This window comes from Narcine bancroftii, chromosome 8 (assembly GCF_036971445.1).
Source record: "Narcine bancroftii isolate sNarBan1 chromosome 8, sNarBan1.hap1, whole genome shotgun sequence".
NCBI lineage: Eukaryota > Metazoa > Chordata > Chondrichthyes > Torpediniformes > Narcinidae > Narcine > Narcine bancroftii.
In genome coordinates, this window is record NC_091476.1 from 3,874,068 (window position 1) to 3,889,718 (window position 15,651).

Genomic DNA, 15,651 nt, shown 5'->3' on the forward strand with positions numbered 1-15,651 from the left:
AACCCTGCACATATAAAGCAAGGAAGCTCCCAATTATGCTTATAAATTTAAAACATTTTTTTTCATTCATATATATATATATATATATATATATATATATAGGAAACTGCAGCATAGTTATGGTTTTAAAATATTCTTATTAGTACCTACATAACCTTGGTGAAAACAGGATGACAAGTTATTTTCCACCCATAGCATTAACACAAAATTGTTTGCTTAAAACAGTACACACCTAAGTGACCAGTTATGTGGGAAATAATGCTAGTAAATGGGTGAAGATTTCTTTCCTCCCAAAAATGACTAGGTCCAGTTATCAACATTTTCCACATTTACTGTTGCCGTTTTAATGAGAATAATGAATGAAAATGATAATTTTGTCATCAGTAGATAATTCTGCAAATTACTTCAGTCACCAAATGAACAAAAACAATTTCTGTTTCTGCTGTATGACAACATTTCCTCAATTAAGTGTCTGTGCAGTCCCTGTCAATCAGAGGAATGGAAAAAAAAACTCCTTCTGAAGTCTACCCAGCGATTTTTAAAAAACTTTGGAGAAAGACAATCAGATCTAAGGTTTTTGACTGTGCAACCAATGCCTGGGAATTAAGTTGGGTCTAAACTGCCAGGGTAGGCAAATGTCATTGGAAAGCTCGTCAATAAAATGACTTTTAAGTTGCAGATTCTAATCAATTCTGTGGCAAACAAAAATTAAAGATATCCCAAGAAAACTTACTTACTTGAATTTACTTTTGACATCAACTGAAACATGATAAAATTGACATCAACTGAAACATGATAAAGAGTTGAAAGGCATTATATTGCTGGTCTATTGGAACTAATATATATTCAAACTGCTATGAAAACAAACCATAGGTTTCAAATGTTTAAGCCATGCCTGGAAGCAAAATGATTATGCATTTTGCAAGTAGCTCTGGGAAAGGGGTCAACACAAAGGTAGAATGAGAAAAGTGAAGAATGCTGCTTTTTAATGTTCCACTATCCATTAGCAAAGAATAACGAAGAATCTCAAAACAGAGCATTCAAAATTCTACCTGAAATAAAAGGAAAATGAATAGGACTGTAATTTAAAATAATTTTTATTTCTTCTCTTTCTGATCATAAAGCTTAATTTAAAAGCCATAAGCAGCCTATACAATGGCAGCCATTGTATCCTTTCTAAAATCATTTTGGAAATGTACTTAATTCATGAGAAATAAAACCAGAGTAATTTATGCCGAAACAGTTTAAAAAATTGCATTTCTCAACCAAAGTCAAAAATAAGATTATGTTTTTATTTCAAGCTTATAAATTTCAATGATAGTCATGAAACTAAAAACAACATCCTCATATGAAACAATGCAGACAGAATTATATGTTTGAATTACAGATGATACTGCAGCTTTGAGAGATTATGTTTTGTCTCAACATTTACAATCTCTTCCCCCAACCCTCAGTTTGCAACCATAAACAAAGCTCTTTAGGACAGGGAAAAATTACGTGCAACTACATGGTTTGTAATGTGGAAGAAAGATGTTGTATTACTGAAGTATACTATTCTGACAAAATATACACCTTCGGGATTTCATAAATTTGTTTTAAATACTGCATTTTTATATTGTAGATTGCTTTGCTCCAGATGTGTTTTTAGAGACTTGTCAGTCTTAAATAATTCCTATTCCAGTTATTGCCTTCTCATTATACTCAATATGGTCTATAAATAGACCTAGTGTTTATAGAAAATTCTGTGACCAAGTTTTTGTAAATGTACAAAAATCCACAAAAAGCTGCTTCAGGAAATTCCCTTAAAATCTATTTAAGAGTCGCAATACGGACTCAGTTTATTAGGTCTCTATTGGGCCATAATTCCTATGCATTATTCAATCCAAATGCTCATTCAAATCTGGGAGACACACACATGGGTTCTCACATACACACACATTTAGGTTCCATTTAGACCATGAAATGTCAGCTATCTGATTTTAATGTGCTGCTTAGAGGATGATGAGGGTCATCCTTCATGTACAATTAAGAAAATGAGTAGTGTGAAGTGCATTTTGTATTGCTCCTGGTAGTAAAATAAACATCAGTGAAAATCGGTCAACTGAATATTATGAAACAAACCCCAAGAAATAGAGATATTGTCCTCATACTTTCAGCAAGCCAAAACTTAATGAGTAAACAAGTTTTAACCAACAAAACTAAATGTGAATATGCTTTTACTCAAAGCATGAAAGGGAAAAGCAATACCTCTGAGGGATTCTTCAAGACTTGATTCTATCTCCTTTGTTTTTATATATTAAAAAAATACCAAGAAAATTCAAGCCCATTGCCAGACTTGCATGTCTCCATTTTCTCTTTCCAAGTAGACTTAAACCTCTAACCTGGAAACGGAAAAGTTTTCTCCTTTTCAGACTCAGCACTGCCAACATTCAATAACTGTGAAGTATGTTTCCACCAGGAAGAAGAAATGCCAGCTTTCCATCACTGAAAACCTCAGCATCAGAAAGCAATTCAGCAAACTATTCATAATTAAAACAGGTCAACTGGCTTTACATTACCCATATTCGTTTGAAGAAGCCAGCTTTTAACTTTAGTCAACCTCAACCAGCTCTGCATCTGACTTTTATTCCTTACTGGCCATTTTCTATCGGAAATGAGTTGTACAAAACAAGTATCATTCCAATTCAGCTTGTAATATATTAATAGACTTGAAAAGCATTTCATATTCTCCCCCCCACCCCCCCCCCCACCCCCTTCTCCCACAGCAGCAGGCAACACTGAGAAAAGTGGTGCAATTACTCAGATCTAATTGGAGGATCAATTGGGCACTGCAAATGCTGCTGTGCTAACAAAACCGTCAAACAAATACAACAAGCAGCAAACAAGAAACATGTAAAATACCTAACTTCTACATTTGTGCAGAAAACACAATTGTATAGCCACTGCACAGAAAATTTCAACGCTCGCAGGCCATCAGGGAAGCTCTTTTAATTAAGAACCCATTTAATAAAAAAAAACTGTTGATTCCGCAACAGGCTTTGTTCAGCATTTATTTGTAGGTGGTTACAAAGATAAGATGGGTAAAAAGATCTGTGTCTGTTCAATGAATACACCACTAATGTTTGAAAGGTGAAGTCAAGCTTTAAAAGTACTTCATACAATACTGCTGCTCCAGGAATATACTAAATAGAACTATAGAGTGCACTATTTATTTGACCTAGAACCAGAAATTCTAAAACCAATCACAAGATTGTTTTTTTTTTAAACAAAGTTTTCTGGCAGCAGCAAAAAGCCTTTAAAGTACAAATAACACTTCAATTTCATTTCTGCACTACATTTTTAAACCCTCTCTCCTCTACTCCAAATTTTTCAAAACATCAAGCTGAAAAGATGGAACATGTTAATGGCCCTATCCACAACCACTTTCCATGCCATCTAGCAATCTAACGGGAGGCAAACTTGTAGGAGGGGAGATAACCATCTCCATTTCTTCCCCCTGTTATGGGACATCGTTGCTGTAAGGTGCTAAACCAGCAGCTCAGCTGAGAACAAAAAGAACTACATGTAAACATCAGTACTAGATGGCACTTTTGAAGCCAGAGATGTCACTGAAATATTGCTCCAAATGTGTCTGAACAACTAGTAGCTTTTATAGCTGCACTTGGCGCAGTAACAAGTCTCAATGTGGATCAGAGAAGCAAAAGCTTCCTTTTAAAATTTTCAACTGTTGTTCTTGTGTTCAGAAAAGTATCTCTGCAATTCTGTTTATGTTTCTTACGCTTAAATTAGAAGAGAATAGAATTAAGTTAAAACCCCTCACAAGTCAAAAACAATTTTTTAAAGTCTCTGCCTCAGAGACAGTATTTCCAGAGATGCATTTTAAGCAACAGAAAATGGGAATAGATGTTGAATGATCATTGGTTCATTCATACTCCTCCTCCTCCTCCTCCTCATCTTCATCATCATCTTCACCTGTATAGGACATAGGAGTCTCCATTCTGGGATCAGAACAATGTGTACCATTGAAACTTCCTTGTGCTTGACTAGTCACTAAGGCCACTTCGGTATCAGTTGGTAAGGCAAGTATTGCATCACTGGCACCAAATGCTCTGAAAGCAAAATAGTTGATGTTAAAAAAAATCGAAAGCATTTTGATCCTAAAAGATCATTTTGGAAACCAAGAACACATTTTAAATTAAAATTATCTGAATCACCTGTGTGGTCCAGTGCTCATACATCTGTGTAAGTGAACAAGATAACAGGAATGAACAGATAAAATACAAATCTGTGCAGTAAGGTAAAAAGAATCAAAGAAAAACTAGACATCAGGTCAGAAGGAAAGGACTAAACAATTAAAATAGAAATAATTAAAAGACATCAGTAAAAATAATACAAGCCACGAGAGGACCTAGAGAATTCACTTTTTAAAAAAATACAGGGATATAGTAAAACAATTTTGCAATATTTCAAATCAATGCATTCTTCAGTTTCAACCACTTTATTTAAAGTCAAATCACTTCCAATTTTTCCTGTGTAGAAAATGAATTCAAATGGTTATTACATAGTATTCAGTTAGAAAAGCAGGATCCAACAGATAATAGATTAAAAGGTTTTAATTTAATTTTTGCCTCAATTTATTAGAAACTTAAGTGTTGGGAGAGGTGGGGAGAGGAGGTGTGGTTTGGAAAAAAGCAAGAGCAAAAGAGAGCACTGAAAAGAAGTTACCTGCTAGACTGGAAGCTTGATGAAGGTGCAGATGCTGCTACTAAACTTGGGCCGGAGTTAACTTTTTGTGCTCCTTTTGCCATTTCTGTCAAGGAAAATCACGTGAAACTTTGCAACAATTGTAAAGCTATGATAGAGTACCAACTGCAAATGGTTGCATAATGTTTTATGGGAAATAAGGACATGTTCAATTTTGATACGTTTTGTTGTAAAATAACATCTCCACAACCCCAAATCTTTGCTGACTAACCATGAGCACATATGAAATGTCTCAAAAAACTAGATTAAAAAAAAATTGCTAAGAAGCAACCATAAGTGATCAGATGACTTGTTCCAAAATACCTGAAAATCTCAACTTCAGTATTTAAGAGGTTTTTAGCAGTTTAAAGATGAAATATGGTCATCGTTTGTAAAACAGGAATTTAATTGCTCTGAACAGCACATCCTGCATTATTACATTTAGCACCTTACAGCTGGTTCACCATAGGTTAGCACCAGGTACTCTCAGCATTTTCAAGTTGGTTTAATCACAGGAATATCCAGTACAGGAAGTTGCCACTAATACCAGTATTGGTAGAGGAAAATTGGATTGGCGGTTGTGGCGGAAGAGCAACAACTTGTTTTTTTTAAAACATATTTACACTGCCAGATCTGAGGAAATTCAAATTATATTTTCCTTTAAAATTTTAAAATTCTTTACAATGAGATGCAGATGTATTTACATTTGAGAAAATGTAAAACTAATAGCAGGATGATACTAAATATGTACAAAAGGACTGGAATGCATTTAGTGTCGATGTACCAAGCTTTGGAATATGAACTAAACTGATGCACAAAATAGGCATTTGACAAATCTGGTATGCTTGAAATCAAATTAATAGTGTTCCATGATATTTGAGTCTTTTGATGTGTAGTTAGTTGTTTGCAGGTAGACATACAACAGAAGAACAAAAAGTAAGGAGGAGTCAGCTATCTGGTCCATCAAGTCAGTTCTGCCATTCAATGACATCATGGCTGATTCAGTTATGGACATTTACCCACAAATTCACAAAACCATTTGGTCACTACATGACTTCAATGAAGAGGTAAATGTTTATAATTTTAGAGAGAAAGAATGTTAATCATTTTTTAAAAACCTCAAAGAATCTGGCTTTCACATTAACCTGATTTATACATTAATTAATGATAGCATGTAACGTACATCTCCCTACTTCCTTCAGCCAATCGTGCTTGTGAATTTTTTTTTATTTTTTAAATATTTCATTCTTGTTCTCGCTGCCAACCATATGGATGCTTTTACTAGACACGTGTTCACGTCTCACACACATCCTCCCTACTCCAGCAACCCAAACTTAATCCTAACCTCTGGAGATGTCAGTGTGGAATTTGCATGTACTCCATGACTAGACAAGTTTCCTCCAGGGACTTGGATTTCCTCCTTTCCTTTCACCTGGAATGTGTATGGACTGGCTACTATAAATTGCTCCGAGTGTGAAGGTGAGTGGTAAAATCTGGGGACTGCAGCAGTTTAAGAATATTGGTCACAACTGGATGCTCAATTTTAACTATGGATAGGCAATTATTTCTTGCATCATTTAGATGCCAACTCTTCATAACATTTCTTTCAAAATTTGGAACCAGATTTGGAGATGACATTTGCCTCTATTCCTAATTCCTACTTATTCAAGGAGTTGTTTATCCTTCTTCCAAATTCTCATCCAGTATTCAACAGTTAAATATCCTTTGCAAAGACCTTCAGCTCTCATCAAGAACTTTAAATACAGAGAGGAACATTTTTCCTGATTGACCCAAGTTACACCTACAAGTTATCTGAAGATTCATGTGAAAATTGCCTGGACTGGAGTGATCATTTTCCCTGAAGCTAAGAAGGGGAAGGTTTGATCTGATAGATGCTTATAAAATAGTCTGCTCCTATTCCTTATGTTCAAAGTTATTGGCCTTGCCTTCGAAATTTGGAGCAGTAGTACCCTCCCATACACCATGCACAAGATAGCAAACAACAAAAACCTCTAATAAGGAATATTCTAAACCTTCACTCCTCTGAATCAGAATTTATTGTTGGGAAATTTGCTGTTTAGCAGCAGCATCAATAGTGCAAACAGGACATTGTTACAAAATAATAACTAAAATAATGCACGAAAAGTAAGGCCGTGTCTTTGGTTCTTCAGGAATCTGATGGCAGTGGGAAGAAGCTGTCCTTGTGCTGCAGAGTGGCCATCTTTAGGCTCCTGTACTTCCCCACCCCCACTGATGGTAGCTGAATGAAGAGGGCATGGCCTGGGTGGTCAGGGTTTTTGAGGATAGAGGCTGCTTTTTTAAGACTGCCTCTTGTAGATGTCCTTGGAGTGAAGTCTGGTAATTGTGATGTCGCAGGCTGAGTTAACAATCCTCGAGTTTATTCTTGTCCTGAGAGTTGGTGCCTCCATATCAGGCAGTGATTTAAGCAGCCAGAAGGTTCTCCATGGTGACATACAAAAACCCCACAAAGTATAGGTGCTGGCGAGCCTTCTTTGTGATTGCATCAACGTGGAGGCTCCAGGACAGATCTTTGGAGATGATGACACCCAAGAATTTGAAGTTGTTGACCTTCTTCACTATTCAGCCCTTCTGAAATCCATAATCATATCCTTGATTTTGCGGAAGTTGAGCACAAGGTTGTTGTCGTTACACCATTCATTGAGCTGATCTTATCTACCTCGTACGCTTCCTTATTGCAGTTTGTGATTCTGCCGACAACTGTGGTGTCATCGGCAAATTTGTAGATGACATTGGAATTGTGCCTTTCCACAGTCATGGGATGTATAATAAGTAGACCAGTGGGCTAAGCACGCATTCTTGGGGTGTGCCTGTTAAGAGGAGACGTTGTTTCCAATTCATACTGACTGTGCTCTTCCAATGAGAAAGGATCCAGTTGCAGATGCCTAGAGTTTGTAGCTTCTTGACCAGTACTGATAACATAATAGCATTGAAGGCCAAGCTTTAGTCGATGAAGAGCAGCCATATGCATGATTTGCTGTTTTCAAGGTGATCCAGAACTGAGTGGAGAGCCAGCGATAGTCCATTTGCTGTGGAGAGATTGTAACAATAGGAAATTTGCTTGCAGAGGGTCCAGATCTTTACTTGGGTATGAGTTAATTCTGGCCATGACCAGCCTCTTGAAGTATTTCATCACAGCAGAAGTTAGTGCTACTGGGTGGTAGTCGTTGAGGCAGTTCGTGCTCTTCTTGGGTACCGGGATGATACCGGGAACCTCTGACTGCCAGAATGAGAGGTTGAAAATGTCCATGAACACTCTGGCTAGTTGGTTGGCACAGATTTTCAGTACCCTGCCAGGTAAACTGTTGAAGCCTGACGCCGTGTGAGGGTTTACCCTCTTGAAAGAGGTTCTGACATCTCCCTCAGAGACAGATATCACAGGGTCCTCTGCCTTTTCAGGGATTCCAGTAGGTATTGTTTGGTGGTTCTTCTCAAAGCAGGCATAAAAGGTGTTTATTTCATCAGTAATGAAGCATTGCAGCCATCTATAGTGCTCGCCTTCACTTTGTAGGCTGTAATGGCCTGCACTCCCTGCCATACCTGGTGGGTTTCTGTCTCTCTTTTCCTCTGGAATTGCCACATTGCTTTGGAGATGGCCTTCTGCAGGTTGTACCTGGACTTCTTGTAAAGATCTCGATCCCCTGCCTTAAATGCCCTTGTTCTTTTCCTCAGCAGGTTGCAGATTCTGATTCATCCAGGGCTTCTGGTTGGGGAACACCTGGTATTTGTGCATGGGCACAAACTCATCTGTAGCATATTCATTCAAGTGTATGGATGAGTTCTTGAATGTGTTCCGGTCCACTGATTCAAAGCAGTCCTGCAGACGCTCCTCTGCCTCCCTCGACCACACCTTCACTGCCTTTACCAATGGTTCTGTGGTCTTCAGTCTTTGCTTGTTTGCTAGGAGAAGTAGTACAGCCAGGTGATCAGACTTAACGAAGTGTGGTCATGGTTATTTTTTTTTCATGGTGGTGTAGAAGTGGTCAAAGTGTGTTGGTTCTCGCATGTGTAGTGTTGGTGGTAGTTTGTCAGGACTTCAGGTTGGCCTGATTGAAGTCTCCGACAATGATCGGGAGGCATCAGAATGTGCTGTCTCATGGCTGTTAATCAGTGCTCAGTCCCTCCACTGCCAGCCTGATATTAGCCTGGGGGTGGGGAGGATGTACTGTAACTAGGTTGATGGCAGTGAACTCCCTTGGCAGGTAGAAAGGGTAACACGTGATTGCCAAATGTTTCAGGTCGGGGGAGCAGAGCTGGGACATGACCGTCATGTTTGCGCACAACAATGAATTAATGATGACACAAATGCCAACTCCCCTGGTTTTTCCAGACGCTGGTGTTTGATCAACCTGATGGAGGATGTAGCCCTTGGGCTGTAGTACCATGTCCAGAATATCTGCATTTAGCCACGTTTCTGTAAAGCACATCACATAGCACTCCTTGACGTCTCTCTGAAGTTGAAGTCTGGCTTGGAGTTCATCAAGTTTGTTCTCCAAGGCCTGTATGTCGGCCAGGAGGATGGTAGGGAGCGGAAACCTCAGGACCCGACATCTCAGCTTGATCTGTAGCCCCACTCTGTGTCCACGTGGTTGGATCTTCTTTACCTGACTCATGGGTCCGCTGCTGGAGTTGTTGTAGTACCTGCTGTTCCTCACACCAGCGCCCAACACCTAACACTTTCCCTATTACATATAGTTCCAAGAAAAAGAATCAATAAATTTTATACCCTTCCATACAACCCAATGAAGTTAACTGTTTCTGTTTACCTGCAAAAGTCAGCACATTTTAAAGCAATTTAACAGATATCTTGAAGGCATTTTTATAGATACTAATTTAAAATTCCCAAAATATTTAATACAAAATTATCTGCCACAGTTGGATAAAATATATTCCTGTCTTTTAAGAAGAGCGTAATACTCAAAATCAATATGATGGACATGTACAAATCTTCCCAGTCTATATTTTACCTATTACATATGGTTCCAGGACTTGGGGTACAAGGCTTTTAGCCATCTTTAGTTCATCAGCAGAACAGCCACCAGACTCCAATCCAAAAGCCATTCGCATTCTCTTAAGAATTTCAATGTCATCATGGATTTCAAATGTATTATCAAAGTTAAAAAAATATTCAAACCTGTAAAACAAAGATGGACATTGTAATTAATTACTTTTTTTGGAAATTTCAAATATTTCAAAACAGGCTACATCCAGATAAGCTTTTAAAATATTAAAACCATAGAAAATTACAGCACAGAAACAGGCCCCTTCAGCCCTTCTGGTCAATGCTGAACCACTTTTCTTTCTAGCCCCACTGATCTGGACCCAGTCCATAGCCCACCATACCTCTCCCATCCACGTACCTGTACAAATTCTTCTTAAAATGTTAAAATTGAGCCCACATTCACCACTTCAGCTGACAGCTCATTCTACATTCCCATCATTCAGTGTGAAGAAGTTCCCTCTAAACCAGGGGTAGCCAACCTTTTAATTTTTAATTTAGACATACTGCACGGTAACAGGCCATTTCAGCCCACGAGTACATACCGAGGATCTAGGTTAATTGGGCGGCACAGACTTGTGGGCCAAAATGTCCTTTATGCCCAAATTAAAAATGAAAAGGTTGGCCACCATGCCCTAAATTTTTCCCCTTTCACCCTTAACCCATTTCCTCTGGTTTGTATCTCACTTATCCTCGGTGGAAAAAGTCCACCCACATTTACTGTCTATCCCCCTCAATTTTAAATACCTTTGTCAAATCTCCCCTTCTTTCTTCTACACTCCAAGGAATAAAGTCCTAACCGGTTTAGCCTTTCTCTGTAATTCAGTTCCTGGAGTCTGGCAACATCCTAGTAAATCTTCTCTACACTATCTCATTGATATTTTTCCTGTAGTTAGGTAACTGAAACTGTACACAACACTCCAAATTTGGCCTCACCAATCTCTTATAAACTTTACCATAACATTCCAACTCCTATACCCAATACTTTGATGTATAAAGGCCAGATGTCAAAAGCTCTTTTTACAACACTATCTACCAGTCACGCCACATTCAGAGATTTATGTACAGCTTTATCAGTATTTCCAGATCCCTCTGCACTAATCAGTGCCCTACCATTTACTGTGCATGTCCTTTCTTCGTTTGTCCTTGCAAAATTCAATTCTGGAAGCTTGGAAAACCTTCGCTATCCAGAACACCATTGCTCATCAAATTTACCACATTATCATCCAGATCATTGATATAGATGAGAAACAACAATGGTCCCAGCACTGATCCCAGAGGCACACCATAATCAATATTCCTGAGAAAATATCTACTGACTAAATTCTGACTAAAGTCCAACATAATAGTATCCTGACTGGTCTCCATCAAGAGCATCAATTTGAAAGCCCTTGGCCAAATGTTAAAAAGATATTTTCCCACATACAACATTGTAAATGTCAAACATCAAGCAGCCTTGATAAAATGAATACCCAGTTCAATGTCCAGCAATAAACATATTACTACTATCTTGAGTTTCCTTCAATTTTAATTTTATAACGTTCTTGGTGCTCCTGACTTGGATTTATGTGGAGTTGTAGACAAAAGTTTCAAATCCTCAGCCAATTGTATTAGCTAAACTCAGTCTGGAAAAGGGAGCTGCGATATTTTTCCTGATATCTATTTTCCAATAAATGTTATGAATACATGGTCAGAATCCAATCAAGTTGTCTCTCCTCACAAGCAAAGTCTGAGATAGTTAATAATTACAGCCATATTCTGTCGAATTAGCCATTCCCAAGGTTATTCTCCAGCAAAGAAAAGCATCAGGAGGAATGAAAAATATTTTGGAAGTTGGAGACTAGAGTTCCTTCTTTCTTTGCACACAGACTCAGGGAAGCAAATACCATACATTTTGGCGTACGTCGAGTCATGAAACGCAAAAAATCTCTCAAAAAAGAAATACGGCAAATATACTTTTGAGACCTTAAATTCAGCTCAAAATCCAATCCGGGCTGATTTGGTGTACATCGACCCTTGAAAAAAATCAATTCTGTGTATAAGTTGACCCTTGAGAAACAAAACCAAAACCCAACTGCTACAACACAATTAGCACCCTTATCAAAATTGCTATCATTTTCTGAAAACAACAACACATTTAGAACCCTTCAAAAATCTCTCTCTCCATCATCGTCTGAAGCAAAGATGACAGCAGCACATCCACCCTCTCACTGTTGAAACAGTCATCATATGGGTCCCAGTCTGTATCTGATGAGACGGTTTCAGCTTCATTGTCAGTGTCCCACGATAAACCAACTTCTGTGCCCTCAAATGCACAAGAGATATCGCACTTTTTTTTTGGATTATTTTCCCCAAAAATTATACATAGTAACATTTTAAATATACAATATTAAACTTTTTCTCACAAACACAACAAACAAAAACAAAACAGTCCCTCCCTCCCTTCCATACATACAGATCCGTTTACTGTCAAAGCTTACATATATTTTTAATATATAGAGTTGGGGAAACTATGTTTTTGTATATATAATTACTTTTATACCTTTTTTACTACTGCATCTAGGCCCCGACGTGGTCAAGGTCTGGCTGCCAGACATTTACAAAAGCGTCATATTTATTCTTTATGTGATTGTTTTCCCCCCATAAGTATACAGCTGTTCATTTTCGCAGTCCAGTGTGCTACTAGAGGGAAGTTGGACTTCTAAGTAATTGCAATACACTTTTTGTTACCGCCAGTGCTATTTTTTTTATAAATGAGATTTGATATTTGGTCAATTTACCACACAATTTCATGAAATTACCTAATAGGTATAGCTCCAGATTGCCGTGAAGGCCACTCCTGTTATCCTGGTTAGTTTTTCTGTGATTTCTTGCCAAAATGGCCTCACTTTCACACATGACCACATGGCATGTAGAAAAGATCCTGTCTCAGTTACACATCTGAAATTTTAGCTTTTGATCTATGTAACTTTTGTATGGTAAGATAATTGGTGTAAAAAAGTTATACTGAACCAGCCCATATCTTGCACTTATAATTGATGTCATGCTGTCCTTACACCAATCTGACCAGCTTCTTTCTGAAATCACCACACTCAAGTCCAACTTCCATCTCTCTTGACCTCTGTAATCCTGGTTTTGCACTTTCGATCTGGAGTGTATAGTACATTTTTGTTATAAATTTAGGTGTATTCCCCATCCACACCATTCGTTCAGTTTCACTAATTTCAGGTGGGGTCAACGTTGGTCCCCACCTTTCGCTTTAGAATTATCTAAGCTGGAGAAAATAGTAGGTCCCATTGGCCTCTCTGTATTTGTGTTCAAAGGACATGAGGGTTCCTTCCATGTAATTGTCCTTAATATATCTTGTACCTTTGTCATACCACAAATTTAATATTCTATTGCTCATGTTTAGACAGTAACAATTAAAAAAAACAATAGTGATTTTATTGATATCCCTACTTTTTTCCCTAGACATTCATTAATTTCTTGCCATGTTCTAATCATAAATATATATATATATGATTATATATATTCTATATATATTATAATGGGGTTATCTGTCTTTTCCTTTAGTGATTTGAAACTATATATATATATATATATATATATATACACACACACACATAATATGTCCTTTGCTTTCCCCCCCCTCCAATGAGTACATTCCCATTTGAACCCAAGACAGGGGATTGTTTTCAGTGAAGATGGTTGCGAGAAATCGAGCCTGTGCAGCTAGATAACATTTTTTGAAATCTGGAAGTCTAAGTCTTCCTAGCCTGTAGTCCCATGTCAGTTTTTCCGATGAAAATCTTGGTACCTTATTATTCCATAGGAACTGTCTAATATGGTTGCTTAGTAGCTGAAAAAAGGTTTTAGGTAACGGAATAGCAGCAATTGAAAAAGGTATTGCAGTCTTAGCATCACTTACATTTTGACACAGTTAACCCTTCCCACCAAAGTAATCAGTAAGTCTCTATTTCTATAGGGGTCTTTCTATTTTTCCAAGAGGAACATCATTTAGTTTGTACAAATTTTGCAAGTTATTGTCAGTTGCTATTCCAAGATATTTTATTCCATCTGTCTTCCAGAGATGTTACACTTTTTAAACAATTTTATCAGTCTCCACTTTAACTTTGTCCCATGCCTTGAGCACAAAGTTTACACAGCATATCAAGTGATGCAGCACACATTGCCCTGCCTTTTGTAAACTACTTTTCTGCACTCGACATCCATGTATTCCATTCCTCACACACATGGTCTTTAAATGGCTTGTTCAAGCAGACATTGAGAAGTTGCAATAAAGAAGTCAAACCACCATGTAATTATTATGTAGTGCTAATCTACATTTAATCTTCTCAGTTAAGTGGCTACGAAACAGATCCCAGGCCAGCAAACTCCATTCTTTGCGTAAACCACCTGTTCCACACATTGTCTATCCATAGTTTTACTCCATTTTCATCCATTCTTTTTCATGAAAATGTACAAAACGACCTGCAGGGAATTTCATTCTAGGTTTAATTTTGCATTTGAAGATCACCATGGGTCTTAACTTTGTCCCGTCAGCCATGCACAATAACACCATGGTAAACCTGGTCTTTCCATGGCTTGTACTTTTGGTTTGCTCAGTTTTAACACCCTTCCATTCTACAGTTCTATTGCCTTTCATGTTGAAATTCATGGGGTTTCATCCATGTTTGATATTTGCCAATGCAAACTAGTGTTTCTGCCAGTTCCTTATAATACACTGGTCAAAACTCAACTTTATGATCAAGATCTTTTGGTAGTTTTTGTCAATTTTTGTTTTTTTGGCATAATACCAGATATTTCCTGTTCATGAAATGATTGCACCAGCCTACTGTAGCCTCAAAATCACCACTGAAGTTTGGGTGCGACTTGGCCCACGGCAATCCAAATGGTCGTATTTTATTTCGGGTGACTATGTAGCAATTTTGCCTCTGTTCACATACCCATTCTGCAACGTGATTTTTCAACTCTGGCCAATGAGTGCTTCCTTTTCTCAAAGGACATTGCATTTTTGGTATTTTTCTTAAAGTCTCTTCTTTCTTCCTTCAATTTCTTACCAACTTCTCATGCACATCCAATTTTCTTGCAGCACTGCAGTTATTGGTTTTCTTGGCCATTTCTATCACTTTCAACTTAAACCTTGCTTCATATTTTCGTTGTGTGCTGCGTTGTGTTGATGGACCCTCCTTGATAGCAATCACCTCCAGCCAATACCCAGCAGATCAATCCACGCAATATGGGGGGGGGGGGGAAAGAGGGGGGGTGTCGACGTATACACCGGTCAACTGCCCCTTTCAGGCATTGTGAGCTTCTGGAGTCAACATACATGCCAGTCCACAGGGCACCTCAGGCAGCCAGAAAATTGGGGTCGACTTGTACGCTGGATATACCATAAAATCCTAAAAGGGGGTGGGAGATCGACGTACACCAAAAAATACGGTACATTGCAGAATTTCACTAAAATGCCTGTATTTAATATTTTATTGGTGTTAAATAAAAGTTTTGTAATCATGCACGCTGAAATTACTGAATGTTAAAGTTGTGAAGTTATTAAGGTTGTGACATTAGTGTAATACCAAAAGAATGATTCTATTCTCAAAGTTAATATGTATGTTCTCTCCTGCTAAACCTGAAGGAGCATTAATCCAAATAAAACTTAACAGCAGAAACAAAACTGCAGATACTGAACCTTCATCGAAAAAGGGTACAGATTCAAAACATAAAATGTACTTTTATTCCCCACGCATTCTATCTGCCCCACTGAGCCCTTGCAGCTTCTCTTTATTCACTCAAAAACATCACTGAATCTCGCTTGTAGGGCAATTCATGATAAACACTGATGTACA

The 15,651-nt window shown here is 37.9% G+C and overlaps 1 protein-coding gene across 4 annotated transcripts in view; it reads right to left on the reverse strand.

Moving 5' to 3' along the window:
• Positions 1–1,079: 1,079 nt before the first annotated feature.
• The window catches only part of tfdp1a (transcription factor Dp-1, a), a 56,832-nt gene continuing 42,260 nt past the window's right edge, over positions 1,080–15,651 (reverse strand). For all 4 annotated transcript variants that reach the window (XM_069892690.1, XM_069892692.1, XM_069892689.1 and 1 more), the window contains 3 exons: positions 9,750–9,916; positions 4,726–4,810; positions 1,080–4,109 (listed from right to left, as the gene is read on the reverse strand). In XM_069892690.1, the coding sequence (XP_069748791.1) occupies positions 3,923–4,109; positions 4,726–4,810; positions 9,750–9,916 (439 nt within the window). In that variant the 3' untranslated portion in view covers positions 1,080–3,922. The remainder of the gene's footprint in view (positions 4,110–4,725; positions 4,811–9,749; positions 9,917–15,651) is intronic.